At 42.7% G+C, this 20,192-nt stretch overlaps 1 protein-coding gene across 1 annotated transcript; it reads right to left on the bottom strand.

Annotated features, from left to right (window-relative positions):
* Window positions 1–3,040: 3,040 nt before the first annotated feature.
* Window positions 3,041–19,183, bottom strand: cacng4b (calcium channel, voltage-dependent, gamma subunit 4b). The gene is made up of 4 exons (XM_052033184.1): window positions 18,324–19,183; window positions 7,807–7,890; window positions 6,592–6,732; window positions 3,041–4,579 (listed from the first exon to the last, which is right to left on the bottom strand). The coding sequence occupies exons 1-4, from the start codon at window positions 18,538–18,540 to the stop codon at window positions 4,035–4,037; spliced, it is 987 nt and encodes a 328-aa protein (XP_051889144.1). The 5' UTR covers window positions 18,541–19,183; the 3' UTR covers window positions 3,041–4,034.
* Window positions 19,184–20,192: the final 1,009 nt, after the last annotated feature.

The following is a 20,192-nucleotide window of genomic DNA, read 5'->3' as shown; positions in this document are numbered from 1 at the left end:
AGGAAGAATCTGGAGGCTTTGAAGAGGGTTCAGAAGAGGTTTACCAAGATGCTGCCTGGATTAGACGGCAAGTGCTATAAGGAGAAGTTGGACAAACTAGGGTAGTTTTCTCTGGAGGGTCAGAGGCTGACAGGAGACCAGATAGAAGTCTATGAAATTATGAGAAGCATAAATAGAGCAGACAGCCCAGTATCTTTTTCCCAGGGTTGAACTATCTAATACTAGAGAGCATGCATTTAGGTGAGAGGGGGAAAGTTCTAAGGAGGTGTGCAGGGCAGTTCTTTTATACAGAGATTGGTGGGTGCCTGGCATGTGCTACCAGGAGTGGTAGTGGAGACAGCTATGATAGACACTAGAGATTCTGCCGATGACGGAATCTGGAGCAACACACACACAAAATGCTGGAGGAACTGCAGGTCAGGCAGCATCTATGGAGCTATGATAGAGGCATTTAAGAGGCTCTTGGATAGGTACAGAGAATGGAAGGACATGGACCATGTGCAGGCAGAAGAGATTAGTTTAATTAGGCATCATTAGCTGAAGGGCATGTTCCTGTGCTGTACTGTTCTATGTTCAGAATGCCGCACTACACTTGGATTTCAACCACTGCAATCACAGGCAGATCTTTTAAATGGGAGACCGACAGTTCTAAGTTTAAATTTAATTCTAATCTTTAACCTCAGAAATCCTTTAATGGAGTGTGAAATTGGTCCTGATTACCCCGCAGAATCCAAAAGGAAAAATTCAATGGTTCCACGGTACAAAAGCATGTACTGTGTGATTCTGGTTCACTGATGTTAATCACAGAATTTCCATCAGCTGAGAGAACACATTCTTTGACTACCCCATCCAACTGACAAATAACCAGAAAGATGGCACTATTCTCAGCCTCACGGGTTCATAGAATGGTTACAGCACAGAAGGAGGCAATTCAGCCCATCATGTCTATGCCAGTTCCCAAGCAAGAGCAATTCTCCAGTTCCAAACATAAACCTTTTTTCCATAGCTTTGCTTTTTTTTTCTCCACCATATATTTATCCATTTCTTTCTTTTGGGCCACAATGTAATCTGTCTCCACCATATCTGCAAGCAGTTCATTCCAACTGCACACTATATAAAAATGTTTTCCTCATGTCACTTTTCGCTTTCCCCTTTTCCTTTATTTTATACCTGTAACCTCAGTCCCTGACCTCACCACCAAAAGGAACAGCCTCACACTATCCACTTCCACCCTTACTCTCATTCCACAGACCCTCATCATTTTATGTACTTCTATCAAATCTTCATATCCCATGTATATGTCCGTTCCACCAGCCTGTTACATCCTGCTGTAATCTGTTTCTATCCTCTTCATAATTCATAATATTGCCACACCTTGTGTCACTCCCGAAAAATCCAGGTCGTTAATATGGATGAAAAAAAAGCAATGGTTCCAACACCCAACTTTGGGGAACCCCATATTTCATCTTCCTCCAGTTTGTAAAACTGCTACTTAGCCGACTTTATCCATGATATCAATGTTCTTTTAATACCATGTGCTTCAACTTCTTTGATAAGCCTGTTATTTGGCACTTTATCACAGTCTTCGGGATGTCCATGCTTACCATATTAACTGTATTATCCTCATCAACTAGTATCTGTTACCTTATAAGAAATCTCTATCAAATTGATTAAGCACAATTTGTTCTTAACAAATCCCTGCTAGCTTGCTTTAATTATTCAGTTTTCCTCAGGTGACTATTAATCCTGTTCCAGAAAGAAAGCTTTCCCACTGCTAAGATTAAACTGACTGGCCTGTATTACTCCTTGCTCCTTTTTTTGAACAACAGAATGATTTTTGCTATCCTTCTGTTCTCTGGCACTACCTCTGTACCTAGAGAGCAGTGGAAACTTCACAGTCAGTATCCCTGCAGTTTTCTTCTTGTACTTCCCTCAAAGTCCTAGGATGTATCCCATCTGGTCCTGATGACATGCCTACTTCAAATTAAGCCAACTTTTATATACCTCTTCTATCAATTTTAAATGTATTCAGTGTCTCAACTATCTCTTCCTTCACTATTATTTTGGAAGCGCCCTCTTCCCTTGTGAAGACAGATGCAAAGTATTCATTTAGTACCTTAACCGTATCCTCAGCACCAATATGCAAGTTCTCATTTTTGTCCTCAATGCACACCATGTATTCCTCTTTCACTACTATAGGCAGTTATTCTTTTCATATACACTCTCTTTGCGTCTCTCACTTTAATTTTTAATTCCCCTCTGATTTTTTGTTTTGTAATCTGCCTGTTTTTCAATGGTATTTATCAGCTTTTGTTTTATTGTCCTCTGTATCTTGTTCATCATATCTTTATTAGTCATATGTACATTGAAACACACAGTGAAATGCACCTTTTGTGTAGAGTATTCTGGGGGCAGCCTGCAAGTGTCACCACGCTTCCAGCGCCTACATTGCATGCCCACAACTTCCTAACCAGTACGTCTTTGGAATGTGGGAGGAAACCGGAGCACCCGGAGGAAACCCACACAGACACGGGAAGAACATACAAACTCCTTACAGACAGTGGCCAGAATTAAACCCAGGTCACTGGCGCTGTAATAGTGTCACGCTAACCGCTACACTACTGTGCTCTAGGTAGTTCTGTATTTGTTATTTCTTTGCCCTTGATGGGAGGTGTTGCAACTGTACCCAAACCATCTCCTCCTTAAAGGCAGCCCATTGGTTCCGTTACAGTTTTGTCTGTCAATTTCTACTTCCAATTTACCCGGGCCAGATCCAGTCTCATCCAAGTAGGCCTTCCTCCAATTAATTATGTTTACTGTGGATTGCACCTCCTTTTCTGTAGCTAACCTAAAGCTTATGATGTTATGATCACTATCTCCTAAATGTTCCTCTACTGAAACCTGGTGCGTTTGATTACCTCTTGCCCCAGAACCAGATCCAGCAAGGTTTCCTTCCAAGTTGGGACAGAGGGTTTCTAAAGCACCTCTATTCTCAGGGCAAACACTGTGTTTCTTCGCACAACGAGAGACTCCCACCACGTCCAGAAACTAGTTTATTATCACAAATACTTTACAAGAGCCCAAGCACATTGCGCCAGACATACAAGGATCTCTGTCTCCTCTCCTAGTTTCACAATAATCTAATTATCGGTCAGGTTTAGTATTGTACACACAGCTCTACCTTTTAACACCTTTACAGTGACAAATTTTGGAGGAGGGAAAGCCACGAAAAACACAACCAATGAAGACATTGAGGTTTTGTCCAATACATCAATCAATGTGAGCGCTGATCGGAGCTCGCGGTTGTAATGAGTTTTGAACATTCCTGAACCATCAAATTATGCCGCTGATCTTCATATTCTGAATTGTTGTACAAATATACATTGTCAGTTCCATTGCACGCACGTCCAGGTTAATATCCTTAACGGGGAAGTGGATAGGATTAAGGGAATGTTGGTGGGAGTTATTGACTGGGTAAGGCACCCCTCCGCCATGTCCCACTCTATGCGGAGATACCGGGGCCTGACAATGCTGACGATGAAAACGAAGATTCACGGGGAGTAGTGGTTTAATCGGACCTTCCCATCGTTGCAGCATTTAAGGGTTAAAGCTGAAAATTTCAGCTAGCGGTTAAACAGTCGTTGACCTTGGCATTCCAGTTGAATGAGATGTAAGAGTGAATATTAATGCTAAAAAATGTTAATTCCACGTTAACAGTTGCGTTTATCACCAACTGTACAGAGACAGGTGTGTCTCATGTTCTCGGTGTTCCATGGGATTTTTTGGCAGACACCGGGGACTTGATCCTCTGCCCGTTCCGCACAGTTCCGTTAATCTTTGTCCCTCTACCCCTTCCATTTCTCGCCTTGTCCGACATCTGCCGGCAATCCAAGACCCATTGGTAGAGAGGAGCCAGACTGGCGGGATACCCTACTCTTGGTCTGTAGACTTCGCCGCTGAATTGTACTTTCAACGGGACGGGAAAAGTGAAATGAGTCGGTGTGGTGAGGGGGTGGGGTGCAAACCTGGCAGCCTCAGACTGGCGTTGTTCGCCTATTCATCGTGTTCATGCCGAATCCCTCCTTCACATCCTTTTGGAAGCAGTTGTGCACCTGGAGGAAACTCTCCTCCTGCTCCGGGAGGTAGGCAGCTCCGACTGGCGGCTTGCTGGTTTCTCTCGAAAGGGTGTACATGGAGATCTCGCTCAACGGCACCACGGTGCTCACCACCTTCATGTTGCCAGCAGCGCAGATTTCCCGAGCCGGGGAGGGCTCCTCGGACCGGGAGCCAGACCTGGATCGCCTCCTCTGCCTGTATCTGTAGTTGGACATCCTGGCGTAGGGCGAGGAGGAGGTCTTCAGGTATTCCCGGTGTGATCTGCTCCTTGCTGCCTTATTCTTGTCGATGTAGATGCTCACAGCCAAGACTCCCGCCATTTCCGCTACAATGAAGGACAAAGCCCCGAAATAGAAAGACCACCCGTAGGAATACAGGTTCTTCTTGTCATCATCGTTCTTATCCCAGGGGTCGCCAGTGTTGCTCGATATGTACACAATGATCCCAATAATGTTACTCAGTCCTAGAGCAAAAGGGACAACCCATCAGCCACAGAGATGCACCAACTACTAACTATATAGAAAAACAAAATCACTGCAGATGCTGGAAATTTGAAATAACAGAAAATGCTGGAAACACTCAACTGGTCAAGCAGCATCTGTGGAAAGAATAGATGCTGATGAAGGATGTTGGACCTGAAATGTTAAATGCGTTTCTCTTTCTGTGGGTGCTGCCTGACTGGTTGGGTATTTCCAGCATTTTCTGCTTTGATTCCAAATAATTTGCATTGAGAATTTCCAGTTATTTAAGACCAATGCTGCTCCCTCTGGCTGTGAAAGGTGGGCAGTAGGAACTGACACTGCCATTGTGGGCCAGACTATTTGTAGACTCCATGTCAGTGGAGCTATCCTCCGCTCATTGTATTATAGGGAGATTTTGCTGCGACAGGTCTTGAGTTCTTTTTGCAAAAAATAAACTGCTGGAAGAACTCAGGGGGTCAAACAGCATCTGTGGAGGCTAAAGGGTGGTTGATGTTTAGGGTCAAGACCCTGTCAGCCATCCCCTTGCCTCCACTGATGCTGCTCGACCTGCTGAGTTCTTCCAGCCATTTAGTTTTTGCAACAGATTCTCGTCTCCATTCCTCTGTGTTGCTCCAACAGCTGCAAACTCTTGTCTCCTTGAGTTCTGTTTGTTTGTTGTGCTGGTGAAGATCATGTTTAAGTAGACTCTACTTAGTAACCAGACTTTACTGTCAAATAAACCTTTCAGAGTCCCAGTGGCTACACATACCCCACCAACTTTATTAAGAAGATCAGAATGAGCATGTTTTCACAAGTACAGTGTCTATACATGATTTCTGGCTTTTTTTCCAAATATAATGTCCATCGCTATATATTTGAGAATACATCTGTAAGGTACTGAGTTTGAAAAAGGCTGTACTCCCCATGTAATCAGTGTGGTTTCTGAATGTTAAGTATACTAATGCCTATCTGGTTTTAGAGTAGGTTTTTATGTGAATAACCTGAGAGTTGATGAATGGTGTTTCTGCATTTGTGTGTGAGAGAGTACAGATCTGTGGAGTATGTATGTTACACTCAGCATTATATTTGTGAATAATATCTGAATAATTATGAATCAGCAGCATTGTCTATGGGTCTACAAAGTGAGTATTTAGTGTGTTTGGGAGTAATGAGTGTGGGTATGAGAGTGTGTATAAAATAGTGAGTGTGAGAGAGTAGTGAGCAAATGAGAGGTGAGCACATAAGAGAATGAGGATTGAGGGATCAGCTTGTAACAGGAATGAATTGGAGAGTGAGTGGTGACTGAGGAATGTGTATGAGAGAGTGAGGAGTATGTGTGCAGGAGAGTAAGGAGTATTTTGGTATTGGTTTATTATTGTCACTTGTACTGAGGTACAGTGAAAAACTTGTCTTGCAAACCCGTCGTACGGGTCAATTCATTACACAGTGCAATTACATTGAGTTAGTACATAGTGCATTGATGTACAGGTAAAAAACAATAACAGTACAAAGTGTCACAGCTACAGAGAAAGTGCAGTGCAATAAGGTGCAAGGTCACAACAAGGTAGATCGTAAGGTCATAGTCCATCTCATTGTATAAGGGAACCGTTCAATAGTCTTATCACAGTGGGGTAGAAGCTGTCCTTAAGTCTGGTGGTATGTGCCCTCAGGCTCCTGTAGAGGAGAGAAGAGAGAATGTCCCGGGTGGGTGGGGTCTTTGATTATGCTGGCTGCTACACCAAGACAACGAGAGGTAAAGACAGAGTCGAAGGAGGGGAGGCTGGTGTCCGTGATGCACTGGGAGTAGTGTGTGTGGGAATGACTGTGTGGGAGCAGGAGCGAATGTGAGGAGTGGATATATGTGTGAGGAATAAATGTGCTTGGGTAAGGACCGGGTTTATGAGAAAGAACTGAGCATGTGTGAGAGTGAGACAGTGTGTATGAGAGAAGGGAGTGAGTGCATGTGAGTGTGAGACTAGAAAGGCAAAAAAGAGTGGTGGAGGTTAGTACTCACCTGCTGCTACAAATAAGATGCCAGCACTTAGGATAATGTTAGTCTTGCTGTTGTACAATTTACCAACTCCAAGACACAGCCCTGCCAAGAGCAGTAGTATGGCACTCAGGATGGGAAATAAGCTGGAAGCGCGGACAATCCCTGGACAAAGAAACCAATAACTTGTTTGATCTTTGTTCAGATCCATTAGTTAGTTATAGATCCAGAAAACATAACATGATCAATTGATAAACTGATGCATGCAAAGGACAAATAAGTATGTATATGTGGGAACAAACTGAAGTATCTCTCCTTAAAATTCCACAGGCCTAATTTTAAGTGACTTAATGTAATATGGTAATATATCAGAATCACTGGGAAGGATCCAGTTTGGATCATCAATCCTCGCCAAGCAGGTTTAAGGAATTGGGTCCAATTGGCTTTTATGTTCTTGGATTAAGAAGGAAATAGTTGTTTGTAAATTATCCAGGGACCCCTCCCCATTCCTATCCAGTATCCTTACTAGACTATAAACATGCATGGCTATTGGCTAAGGATAACATTATGACCCTGAACAAACTGAAACAATATGCCAACATTTCCCTATCTAGGGTTACATGGAAAGCGTGATCTACATAAAGTATCAGAATGTGTGTATACCTATGGAAGCACCTCTCAAGCAAAGTTGCTGGCTTCAGAAGAAAATTGGGAAGGAAAGTGCTTATTTTGTCTCTTTTGTAGAGTCAAGATCATGCTGTCTTAAGCTCAGGTAGGGATAATTGGATCAGGGTGTGCAGCCCTAAGACACTTCCCGTCTAAAGTCATCTGCACTATTGTTATAGGAGCCTTAGAAATAAGAAAGGCAAACACAGGTTCTGTCAGAGGTAGTCTGGAAGATGGATTGGTGAATCATGGCTTCACAGATTCAGCACAAAGGAGACCATTTGGCAAGTTGTACCCTTGCTATCTAATTGGTGGAGCTGCCCAACTAATCTGCTTCCTTCCTCTTGCATCAATTTCCCCCCCATTCTGGTATCTATCTCATTCTCAAATTCTCATTTGAATGTTTCCATTGAAACTTGCATCATTGTTGTGTGTGAATCAGTGCCAATCATTCTCAGTGTTGGGTGAATGTGTAATTGTTCAGTTAACAAAGCGCATTTTCAGATATTCTAGATTAAAAATTCATGACTGCATGTCCCCACATATGGAACATTAAATTCATTAATTACTTACGTAAAAGGTATTCTGAACCCTCCTGGTCATAATCATCATCTTCAGGGAAGTAATTGATTCTGAAGCAGTTTCCTTTTTGAAAACCTGGAAAAATTAGAAAGTAACCAGTATTTGAATCCTGATCTCCCCAGTCAAAAGAAACCAACTGATACCCACTAGGTAGGGCAACATTAATTTTACCAGGTTTAGAAATATGATTTATAGCTGTTGAAACATGTTATTGTACATATGGTTGTCTGATGTGTCTAATTACAGTAGTTGATTTTGTCAGTTTACAGATCTTAGTGCAAGTGGCTTAGTTTTTTTTGTTTCAATTTAAAATCTATAATTATTTAAAAAGACAAAAATGTAATAATATCTGTTAAGGTTTTATTAAAGAACATAACATCTTCAAGAGAGAAGAAACTGTTATAAAACAATTACAAGTAGAATTCCAGGTATCATATGAGTGATATCTGGGAGAAAAAATTTGGAGGTCTCTGAATAGGATCTGTATGGAAAGGTAAATTTGTTTCAACCATTGTGACAAAAGGATGTTAATTTAAGATGGCAGAAAACAAATTTAGGAGAGATATCACAATATATTCCTCTACCTAAAAGTGTTCAGAATGTGAAATGGACTTTCAAGTACATTAATGGAGATAAAGGGCCCATTATTTACAAGTGTGGAATGCAGAGGAATATGGTGTGAGAGTCTTAGGGGTGGAGTACCTTAAAATGCCAGGGATACAGATGTCTCCCTGAAATTAATGGTAAAATCTGATTATAATCCTCTTCCCACCCAGCAGTTGGCCAGGTGGACAGGCTAGTTGACTGCTGAACAGAAAAGCATACAACTAGGAATGCAATATATGCCTGAAAGTAGAGGTATAAATTCTAGGATATGGCATTTCAAAGTACAGTCACAGACCTTTTCCTCTCATGTTAGTACATTGAACTTCTTGAGACACAGCATCCAGGCTTGACTCCTGGTATTAATTTCCAGGGCTAATTTTCTCTCACCACCTTCTGAGCAGGTGTCTAAGGGACTCCTGCATCCACCATCCATGTATACATAGAATCATAGTCATAGAGAGATACAACAGTGAAACAGGCCCTTTGGCCCACTGAATTCCATGCTATCAACCACCCATTAACACTAATCCTTTACTCCTATTTTTCTATATTCTGTCCACATTCTCATTAACTACCCCCAGCTTCTATCACTCGTGTACACAGTAGGACAATTTCAAATGGCCAATTACCAAAGAGCAAATCTTTGGGACATGGGAGGAAATCGGAACACCCAAAGGAAACTGACGTGGTCACAGGGACAATGTGAAAACTCCACGCAGAGAATACCCAAGGTCAGGATTGAACCCAGGTCTCTGGCACTGTGGACATCAGCTCTACTAGCTGCGCCAGTGTCCCAGCCTATGCAGTCATCTCTCCCATTTTCTGCTTCCTCCACTAAGATCTCCTGTGAAAATGCATTATCAGAAAACCTTGGAGCCCCTTGTCTTATATTGGAGGGTGTGGTGAGACTGGTAATTAGAAGGAAGGGTAAGTGGGAGAGATTGCAAAACAGAAATCTTGGAATTGTAGATTTAATGGGTTGGGAGGCATTGTATAAATCAATCACAGCAGACAACATGCTTGGTGCAAAAAAAGAACCAGTGCCCTTCATGGCTTTTGCTTCCCTTTAGCTGTCTACATTCCTGAACTCTGGGCAATCCTACCAGCTCATCAGTGTTAAATTTATATCTTGAGAGTAAGCTATGTCAAAGGAAGATGTCATGTTGAATACATAACTGTTTTTATTATAATTGTACTTATGGGAAGGATTTTTATGGAAGAAAATTATTTCAGGAGTATCTACCACTTTGCTGAACTATGCCAGCAGTTTGTTATTTTCAGATATCAAATGTGTTAACCTTATAATGAACTCTAAGTATCTATTATCAGACTTGAGTCCAAATCTTGATCTGTTTAGTAACTTCTCTCTGTGAACCCTTGTATCCCACTCTGTCTCCAAAGACATCTTTAGGTTTTGAGACAATAGGATATTTAACTGAAAACTAAATTAATACTTTTCTGCTTAATCAAAAGCATTAAGCAACCTGAACAATGAAAACATTTGCTGAAATCATCACACTGAGCAGGTAATTTTAGAGCTTCTGGTACCAGAAATAACAGAAGATGCTGCAAATACTCAGTAGGTTAGGCAGGATCTGTGGAGAGAGGAACATGGAGTTTGGTGGTTCAGGTTGATGACCTTTCATAAAAGACTATTTTAGATTTCCACTTCTACAGTGTTTTTTTTTTGCTTTTAAATTTGTAGTACCAGATGTAGTTGTGGTGTTTGAGCATTCAAGAGCTGTTGTGGGATGCAGTTGTTAATCCAACTGGTTTCATTAAAATGTTACTGTAAATAACTGAGGATGGATGATGTGAAATTTTCAGTGTTGTAGTGAGAGAATGCTAAATCTCAGAGGTGCTTTTTTTTTGTTTGAGATATTAAACCAAGTGTGTCTCTGACTTCTGGGATACTTGTAAGTGATTTCTTCTTTCCTTTTGAAGAAAATCAGGGAAGTTATCCCTGATGTTGTGGGGACATTTTTTTGTTTCTTAATCAACATTAGTGAAATAAATTATCTGGTCATTGGAACATTGAAGTACTTTGCTGCTTGCAAGGGGACTGCCGCGCTTCCTACAGTGATTACATTTCCAAAGTACAACATTGGCCATAAAGCTCTTTGGAGAACCTGAGCTAAGAAAATGCCTAAGATAGATGCCTTTTAAATAATAGGAACGAATTTGTGAGGTGCACGACATTTTAGGAGTGCTATTTAAGGATATTAACGAACCAATGATCAGACGTTGTTTTAAACCAACCAGAAAAAAATAGCAGGACCGATCTACGAAGGTTGAGGGCAGGATACATTTATTTTCTATTTCAGACATACTAATTCACTGCACATAGAAGGCAAGTTTCTAGTCTGAGACTCCAGTGCAGTACGGAGGGGATGTTGCACTGTCCAAGGTGCCATCTTTAGCAAGAGAAGTTAAACTAAGGAAGAAAATCTATCTGCCCTCTCAAAAGGATGTTAAAGGTCCTCTCTTCGAAGGAGAGGAAGCGAAGGCTCCCTGGTGTCCTGGTGAATAATTATCCCTCAACCAACTGATAATAAAATAGAAAATTCTGCAAATATCCATCAGGGGAGGTAGCACCAATGGAGAAGGAAGCAGTTAACCTTTCAAATCACGGAGTTGCATCAGAACCAATGGTGAGAGGTCACAGGTGCGCTCTGATCTGCTGGATATTTTCTGTTTTGTTTCAGATTTCCAGCATCCGAGTTTGTTTCACGAAAACGAATTTATCTGGCAATTTTTCTCTTGCTGTTGGTGGGAGCTTGCTGTGCGAAATTTGGTCGTCGCCTGTTCCATACGACCTGTGGCTACAAAATTGTTTAATTGGCTTTAACAAGCTTGGGGTCGTTCCAAAACCATCAAAACTGCTGTAGAAAGGCGGGGTCTGTGAATTTGTTTTACAACTGTATAATTACAGCTGCAATGGACTTCATAAATGGATAATTTATCAGAGAAGCACTCCAGCCGTGGCATATGGGTTACCTGACGGAGGGGATGGAGAGGGGCTGGAAGCTGGGGCGAACGTATATTGACATTTTGCAGTAGTAATTACTTGGAACAGCAGACCTTTATCTGGGCTGCGCTGCCCGATCTCTCTCTTCCTTAGGTCAGAGTTGGACAGGAGTCGTGCATTTGTGTGTGCACAATCCAGATAATTTACCTCCAGTTACAGAGAGGCAGCCGCTCTCCCAGAAAACCCTGTACTTCAGCGTGTTGCCTTTCAGGGAGCAATCGAAGAGATTCAGAATAAACTGCTCCAGGTGTCGTCCCAATTCCGAATGGGGTCAAGCGAAGCATCGTCATAAAAATGTTCTACAGTGAATACCGAGCGAGCAGAAGCGCAGTCATACCCTGCTGTGATAAAGGATAAAGAGTTCTCGCGGCGTGTAACAGGAGAACCCAGGGAGTCGATTTTAGGTTCGGTCCCAGCCACAACATTGGCCCCAGCTCTGCCAGGAGTCAAGGCGATGTGTTAATCGGCTTTGATGTCCTTGTCTCTCTGCGCTTGGGCACTGCAGCCATCAGTAGCTTGTTTAACTCTCACCATTTCAAATATTTTGTTTTGGATTATTTGAACTTTGGTTTCTCTTCCCCCCACCCAACACACACACACACACACGTCGTGAAATATGAATGGGCTATTGCCTCATCCAGCTTTTCTTTCATTGTTTGTGAATTGTTTCTTCTGAGGATACCTGAAGTTTATTCAGTGAGCTCTTTGATGTCGAAGGCCATTTAATTGAGCTCCCATAAAGTTCAGTCTTGGCCATCCTACTGGAACCCAAATACCAAAACTGTTCATTCATAGAATCATGGAATCACGGTGTTTCTGCCAGCTCAGTAAATTTTCAATTAATCTCACCACCACCGCCCCCCCGTCAATTTTCTTCAAGCATTGATCCAATTTTCATATGAATGTTAGAGTTCAGTTTCCACCTCCATATCAGAGTTTGCATTCCATCACAACTGCTTCTTGTGAAAAAAAAGTTTTCTTTTTTTATTCGTTTTTCAGGATGTGCGTGGTGCTGGTGAATTTTATCACCCATCCCAATTTTCCATTGAGAAGTTGGTAGTGGACGACATTTTTGAACTACAGCAGTCCTAGTGAAACTGTTACCACAATGCCGTTAGAGAGTTTACAGGGGTGGACCCAGCAGTAATAAAGGACTGGCAATATATCTCTAAATCAAGATAATGCATGACTTAGAGGGGTACATACAGGTGGTGGTATTCCACTCCACCTGCTGTCTTTGTCCTTGGTGTTAGAGATTGTAAATTTGGAATGTGCTGTTTGGAATTGTTAATAGGCTAAGTAAGTAACTGCTGTGCACCTTGAGATGGCAAAACACATCCTTTGCCAGTGGTGGAGGGAAACAATATTTAGGTGTATGGGGTCAAGTCAGCTGCTTTGTTTTTGAGAGTGTTGAACTTCCTGTGTTTGTGAAGCTGCACTCATTCAGGCAAGCAGAGGGCATACCATCACACATCTGACTTGTACCTTGTAGATGGAGTTTCAGAGGTGAGGCACTGCTGTAGGATACCCAGCTTCTTATCTCCCCTTGTAACCACAGTATTTATGTGCCTGGTCCAGGGCATTAATGATGGGAAACTTAGTGGTGATAATGGCATTGGATGTCAAGAGTTGTTGGTTAAACTCTTTCTTGTTGGAAATGGTGACTGGCACTTTTGTGCTGCAAATGTTACTAGCCACTTATTAGTCTGTGCCTTAATGTTGTATAGGTCTTGCTGCACTTGCTGAGGTGTTTTGAATGGAATCGATCATTGTGCAATCATCAGCAAACATCCCCACCTCAGACCTTATGACTGAAGGAATGTCATAGATGAAGCAGCTGAAGATGTTTGGAACTAAGACTCTACCCGAAGGAACCACAGCCATCTTCCTCATGTGGCCCTGGTTTTTTTAGCCAATCACTTTAATCCTTTGCCTTTGAGTTATGGAGCCAGTCAATAGAAACATTTTCATGTTATTTTACTAAACCCTGCATGATTTTAAATGCCTCTATTAATTCAAATTAACCTTTTTTTCTTCGCCAAACAAACAAATCTTTTTTTCTAATCTGACCACTAACTTTCATACCTCAAAGGCAGTGAATGTATGCATTCTCCCAAAGGCTTTGACATTCTTCCTAAAGTAAGGTACCGACAGCTGAACACATTTCTCCAGCTTAAACCTAAGCAGATTTTATTTGTATGAAGATTTAGTATAACTTCCTTGCTTTTGTACTCTGTTCCCCCACTAATAAAATCAAGGATCACATGTTTTTAATAACTTTCGCCAATGTCCCACTGCCTTCAAGGAATGGCATATGTATGCTCCAGATCTCTCTGTTCCTGCATCCATTTATCTGATACTGCCTTCCCTTACTCTTCCGATCAATATGTTTCACTTTCCACTTCTCCATGTTAAATTTTATCTGCCACGTTCTTCCCATTCCACCAGTCTGTCTGCTGAATTCCATTACTCGTTGTTTACTCACTTATTTAGGTGCCATTGTCAGACTTGGGAATGCTGTCCTGTATCACCCAGATCAGATCATTAATATATATATTAAAACCAACACTGGTCCCATTGCTAAATTTGGGGACTCTGCTGTGCATCTGGTGTTCTAAAAAAATCAACCTCTCACCAGTGCTCTCTGCTTTTTGAGCCTCAGCCAATTATCTACTCACTCTGTCCATGTCTCTGTAATCTCATGGTTATTAATGTTCTTAACAATGGTATTAAATATCTTGTCAAATATACAACAACCCTCATCAACACTCTTTTATTTGCTCAATTTATCAACTCCAAGTATTCCTGACACATTCCTTCATTATCATTGAGTCTAAATCCTGTAACCCCCTATGAAGCAGCAATATGGGAGCAGCCTCACCAGCACTGCAAGAATATAGCCTCATACTACTTTATGAGGGCAATTAGGGATTGCCAATGGCACCTCACCCTCTAAACGGAATTAATTAAAAGAAATCAAAAACTCAATCAGTTGTGTTGTTTATGAATCAATACCACAGAGTTTATCCTTCAAGTATAACTATAAGTAGCACTGGTGATGAAGATTTGATATGGACTGTAGCAAAAGGTCCAGTTGGGCATGAGCATGAACTGAGCTCTACACTGCCTCTTTGTTTTTAAATTTTTTATTTAGTAATTTAGAATTAAAGAGTCTTATAGAAGGTAGTCATTTGGCCCATTATACTGAAGGAGCAACCCGATTAATATCAAAATCCTGTTCTTGCTCTATAGTTCTGCAGTTGTTTCCTTTTCAAATATTTATTTAATTTCCTTTTGAAGGTTATTATTGGTTCTGCTTCCACTGCCCTGTCAAGTGATGCATTCCAGTTCACAACAACTCATTGCTTTAAAAACATTCTCCCCATCTCCCCTCAGGCTCTGTTTGCTGTATTAATATGCAGCAGATCTGTTCTGTTTATATCCAACTTTGATTCATATTTGGCAACAATGACAGATCACAGAAGTAAATTTATCTACAGAAAACGGAATTGGAATGTGGACACTAGGGATAAAAAAATCCTTCCTAATATAAACCTCATTTTCTGGAGAACTGGATGTGAAAATTATGTTGTGTATTAATGGATTGGAAATGGGTTTCTGGTAAATCCCTGTCAATCCTGGGTGAGGGAGAACTATAGGACAAAACTCTGTTTCTTAGCTCATGTTGACATGTGTCATACTTCAAAGAAACAGGCCCTTCAGCCCACCATATCCATGCTGACCATCAATACCAACATATACTAATTCCATTCAGCAGCACCTGGTATGCAGCCTTCTATGCTTTGGCAATTCTAGATACATCTTAAGTGTTGTGAGAATGCTTGCCTCCACACCCCCTCAGGTAGTGCATTCCAGATTCCACCATCTGCTGGGTGAAAAAGTTCTTCTTCAGATCCCTTTACCCCTTACTCTAAACTGGTGCCCTCTGTTTTTACACACCTTGGCTCTGGGGAAAAGCTTCCCACCATCTACCCTGGCTATGCCCCTCATAAAAACACCTCTGCCCTCCCCAACCTCTTCCATTTCTCCCTATTCAGTCATAACTGAAACACTGTATCCCAAGAAACATTCTGCCCTCTCTCCAATGCAATCATGTCCTTCCTGTAGTGTGGTGACCAGAAATGTGCACAGTACTCCAGCTGTAGCCTAACCAATGTGTATGAAGTTGTACAATAACCTGCCTGCTCTTATGTTCTATACCCTGGCTAATGAAGGCAAATATACTGTATCATAAGCATTCAGTGCAGATCCTAACTATGGCGTTTGAACCATGTGGCGCCCACTCCTGATCTGTTGTGTTGCCAAATACAGAAAGGCATGTTGCAGTACAGTACTAGTAATGGCTCTATCATTGTGCCTAAACTCCAGGTTAGGAACAGGGAAATTGGCCAGAGTTACCATTTGACAGCACTGTTGAGATTTCCTGTTGATACTTATGTATAAAATGTGATTCCATCACATCCCTGCCTCCCACTCAATGTGTGGGATCACTCACACAGAGAGTACCCAGTTCTAAGTGACCTTTGTCACCAAGAAGTGGAAGTATCATGAGAAATTGGCAATATAAAACTTTCCTCTGAGACATGTTAGTTTTCTGTGTGCTTAACTGAATTAATGTTTATTGGACACCTTTAGGATTTGTCAAGCTGGATTATTCAGAGGATAGTGATAGCTCTGTTACAATGTGCAGGTGGTGCAGTGTTTTGGGGTTGGGGGTGGAGCAGGATGAGTGGCTCTGTCAATAGCCTTGACAAGTTTAGTGCCCACTCTACTAAGCTGCATCCTAAATTGGCACTGAGCTGACATTCAGGCTTCTAATGCACATAAAGAGTGAAGGTGAAGAGAGAGATCCTTTTAAAGATGCTAAGCAAACGCCTGTTTGCGTCTAACTTTGTTGTTGGGTGTTTCAGTAAACAATAAAAATCCAATCGTTACCTTTTTAGAAATCTAATGCCGGAAATGTGAACTCCCAAGTGATTAAAATGGCGAAAATGAATGAAGTGGTTTATCACATCGCATATAACCAGCCTCCCAGTTTATAACCCCTGTGGGATTCAGCGGAGGAGCCCAGCAGATAAGAAGATCTATAATTCAGCAGTAGGAGCGAAAGATGTTGGGGAAACCGTCAGAATATGAAGAGAGACAGGCGGGAGGGGCATAGAGCGAAATTCTATGGTGGAAACCTTCACAAAGGTCTTTTGTAGGTTTCTCACCCCAACAGTTAAAAGTGTTAACCCTTTCATTGCTATCACCGTGTCTGCTTCAATGTGTTAAGTTTTATTTTACATTATTTTCAGTGACTTGGCCGAAAGGTGAGTAGTAACAAATATGACACAGTAAGGGAAACTTGTTCAGTCAGAGAGTGGCCCGATTGTGGAGGCGCTATCAGAAGGAGGCGAATGGCGATAGGTTTGATGTGAAACTAGATAAACATGGGGAAGCAAGGAACAGAATGGAGTGCTGAAAGGGTGAAGTGAAGAGCATGGGGAGAGACATGTGGATCATAATCTCGTAAGGTCCAATTGGGCCGTAAATTCTGCACCCTTTGTAGCACCAGTACCACGGAGAGCAATACTTTATGCCCCGTTTAAGAACATGTAAGATAAGAGCAAATAGAAGCTATTGGCCCCTTCGGGTCCCCACTGCCATTCAATGATGTGGCTGATATAAAAAAATGCCCCGAACCGCACCATTCCCGTATCGCTTAGTGATCACAATGTGGATCTCAGCCTTAAGTAAACCTCAACAACTGAGCACCGAAGCCATCTGGAGAAAAGAATTTCAAAGATTTACAACCTTCTGAGTAAAAAACAAATCGGTCCTGACTGAGACCAAGCCCTTTTCTGAGACACTGGTCCTGGTTCAGATTACAAACAGCAGAAACCTCCACGCCATCACATAAGAATTTTATATCTATTAGAGTTCACATCCTTCTAAACTCTGCTACATGCCCGCACTCTACTCAGTATCTCCTCACAGGAATCAGTCTCCTGAACCATCGCTGTAATCCCTAAAAGACACGTTTATATTTCCTTAGGCAAGAAGACCGAAAGTACTGAGCACAGTACTTCAGATTTTGACTCTCCAAAGCCCAATATAATCGTGATAAGTTGGTTACTTGTTATATAAAAAAGATACTTCCTTCTGTGGAGCTTATATAAACTGATTTCATAACAAGCATCTAAATCGAGCGTGTCTAATTGTATTCAAGAACAATTGATGTGACTCTCGGCAGAGATAATGACATTGGAAGGAGATGCCACCGTGAGGTACACGTGTGCTCCCGTGTACTGTCTGAATTCGGCTGCTGGTGGCATGCAGCGAAGCCGAGAAACCCTGATGATATCTTGGGAAGCGTTAACACGGGGGTAGACAACCGAATAAACGCAGGAGACAAAACGGAAGGAATGCTGGAAGCTGCGAACATTCCCCAGCCCCGCCACCAAACCCCGCTCCTTTTGAAAGCCTCGCTTGCTCTGATTCTCCAACTCACTGGGGCTGTCAAGTGGCACAGATTGTTAACGACCCTCAGACTGAAAATAGAACTCAAGCGAAACGGACCTTTGTGTCTCTCAGCGGGATTAAAGAGGAATAGTCTGGTTCCTCGATTTATTTGCTAACACAGTTTACACCTTGCAACAATACACACGCCGTTCATTTTAACCTTTGCCCACTTCCACCGACGTTGGAGAGCAGGCAGGTGTGTCTGAAATTCACACTCAGCTAAACCCAGAACCACATTCAAAGGGTTAACGATGAAGCACAAAGCCCTTCCATGGCCATGACCAAGCCCCGACCCCGGCGCCGTCTTGGCTAGTTTGCAAGGGGTGTAGATTTAACCAATAAACGTTACCTTCCACACAACAGACTCTCCAGAGACCCGAGTGGATCATGGCCCCTTTCTCCTTTTTCACTTGGTTCTCCTCGGTCGTGCTGTTGGTGCCGTTGCAGATATAAGCCCGCGAGTGCAGCCAGTAATCGGTACCGATGGCGATGCTCATCAGGCTGAAAGCTGCGAAGGCGCCCATCATGGTGAAGAGCATCTGTACTCCGGGGTCGCACCAGCCCATGGTGCATCATAATCCGGCCAGCTAGCGGAGAGAGAAGGCTGCGCCCGGAGCCAGCGCAGCCTACGGCAAGAGCGAGCTTTCCCGGGGAACATGCTGCTTTTCCCCAACTTCCATCTGCCTGGCTCCTGCACTTCCTCCCTCCAGCGGGGCTACACTTCCACCCCCGGGGGAATAAAACCACTGACTGCAACTGAGCTGAGCAACTTCACACTTCAATCCACCGAAGCTTTGTTCAGGATGATTTACAGCCTTGTTGGTTTGCCTTTATCAACCCCCCTCCCCCCGCGCTGCTGCCGGGATCTGGGAGAATCGAAACAAGGACGGACCCACGAAGAGAGGGGCTTGAATGAAAATTGAAGAGAGGCAGCGTTAGCCACTTCCTCCTGATCCACTCGTCACTGGGTCCTGGTACGTGACCCGGTTCCGCCTGTATGCCCTAACTGCAAATCTCATCGAAATGCTCAACGCCTGACGGAGCAACACATCCAAGAGGCAGGCTGTCCGGTTTCTGAGCGAGAGTCTGGTGGGTATTCGGGGAGTTGTCTATATGTGCCTGACATTTCCGAATCTCATGCGGTGTCTAATCATCCGGTGCCGGGTGCAATGAAAACAGCCTTTCACAACGAAGTGGGCACCGCGGGGCGTGAAGTGTGTTAAACACTGACAACATTGTCACTGCGTTGGGAAGATTCGGTTGGCTTTTGGTGGCACTTCTGTTCACGTTGAGTTTGCTTTTGTTTGATTGGATCAGGAAAAGACATAAAGACCAATGAGGAAAGAGCAGGGGCGCGGGATTAATTGGAGATCTTTCAAAGAGTCGACACAGACGTAATAGACCGAATGGTCTCTTCTGCCTTTGATTGGAAAAGCTTCCCTGTCATATCAGCGATTTCCTAAAAGGGACACGGGTTGCTCTGACGTTGGTTTGGCGGCATTGGGAAAACAAATCAAAAGAGCCCTGTTCAGGTACCAAGTCGGCATTGGGTAGAATCCCGGTCTCAGCCTAAAAGCATGTCCGGGATTATGGGAGGAAGGCTGATCATTCCATCTTCCTGTTGAAAGAGGAGGGTTCCCTGGATGTTCCTACCTTTCATTAACTGGGTAACCCTGCTCCTTCCCCTCCTCTCCATTCATCCTTTGGGGACTCTTTCCTGATGAAGTTGGAATAAGACCTTTCTCCCCCCAATTTACTGTATTCACCCTATAGTCTGCCCAACACTGGAGAAACCTAATGTAGGATGGGTGACCACTTTGCAGAATAGCCCCATTCAGTCTGCAGAGGTGACTCTAAGCTTTCTCCATCCTACTACCACTTTTGACCTCTCTGCCTCTGAAGTATAGAACATTTATAACACAGAGGGAGGTCCAGAATGAAAACGAGCAACCTATCTATTCTATCCTATTTTCCTGCTCTAGGACTGGAGCCCTGCAGATCAGGGCTCTTCAGGTAGACATCTAAATACATTTTAAATGTGATGAGCAATACACAAATGAGGGTGGCTGCCTCTACCATCTTTTCAGGCAGTGAGTTCCAGACTCCACCATCCTTGTGTGAGAAAACTTCGCCTCATCCCCTTTCCCATCCTTTGATCAAGTAATTTAAATCTCTGACACTTAGTTTTTGATCATATAGCTAAGGGGAAAAGGGCGCT

This window comes from Pristis pectinata, chromosome 18 (assembly GCF_009764475.1).
Source record: "Pristis pectinata isolate sPriPec2 chromosome 18, sPriPec2.1.pri, whole genome shotgun sequence".
Taxonomy (NCBI): domain Eukaryota; kingdom Metazoa; phylum Chordata; class Chondrichthyes; order Rhinopristiformes; family Pristidae; genus Pristis; species Pristis pectinata.
This window is presented reverse-complemented; position numbering and strand designations above follow the sequence as displayed.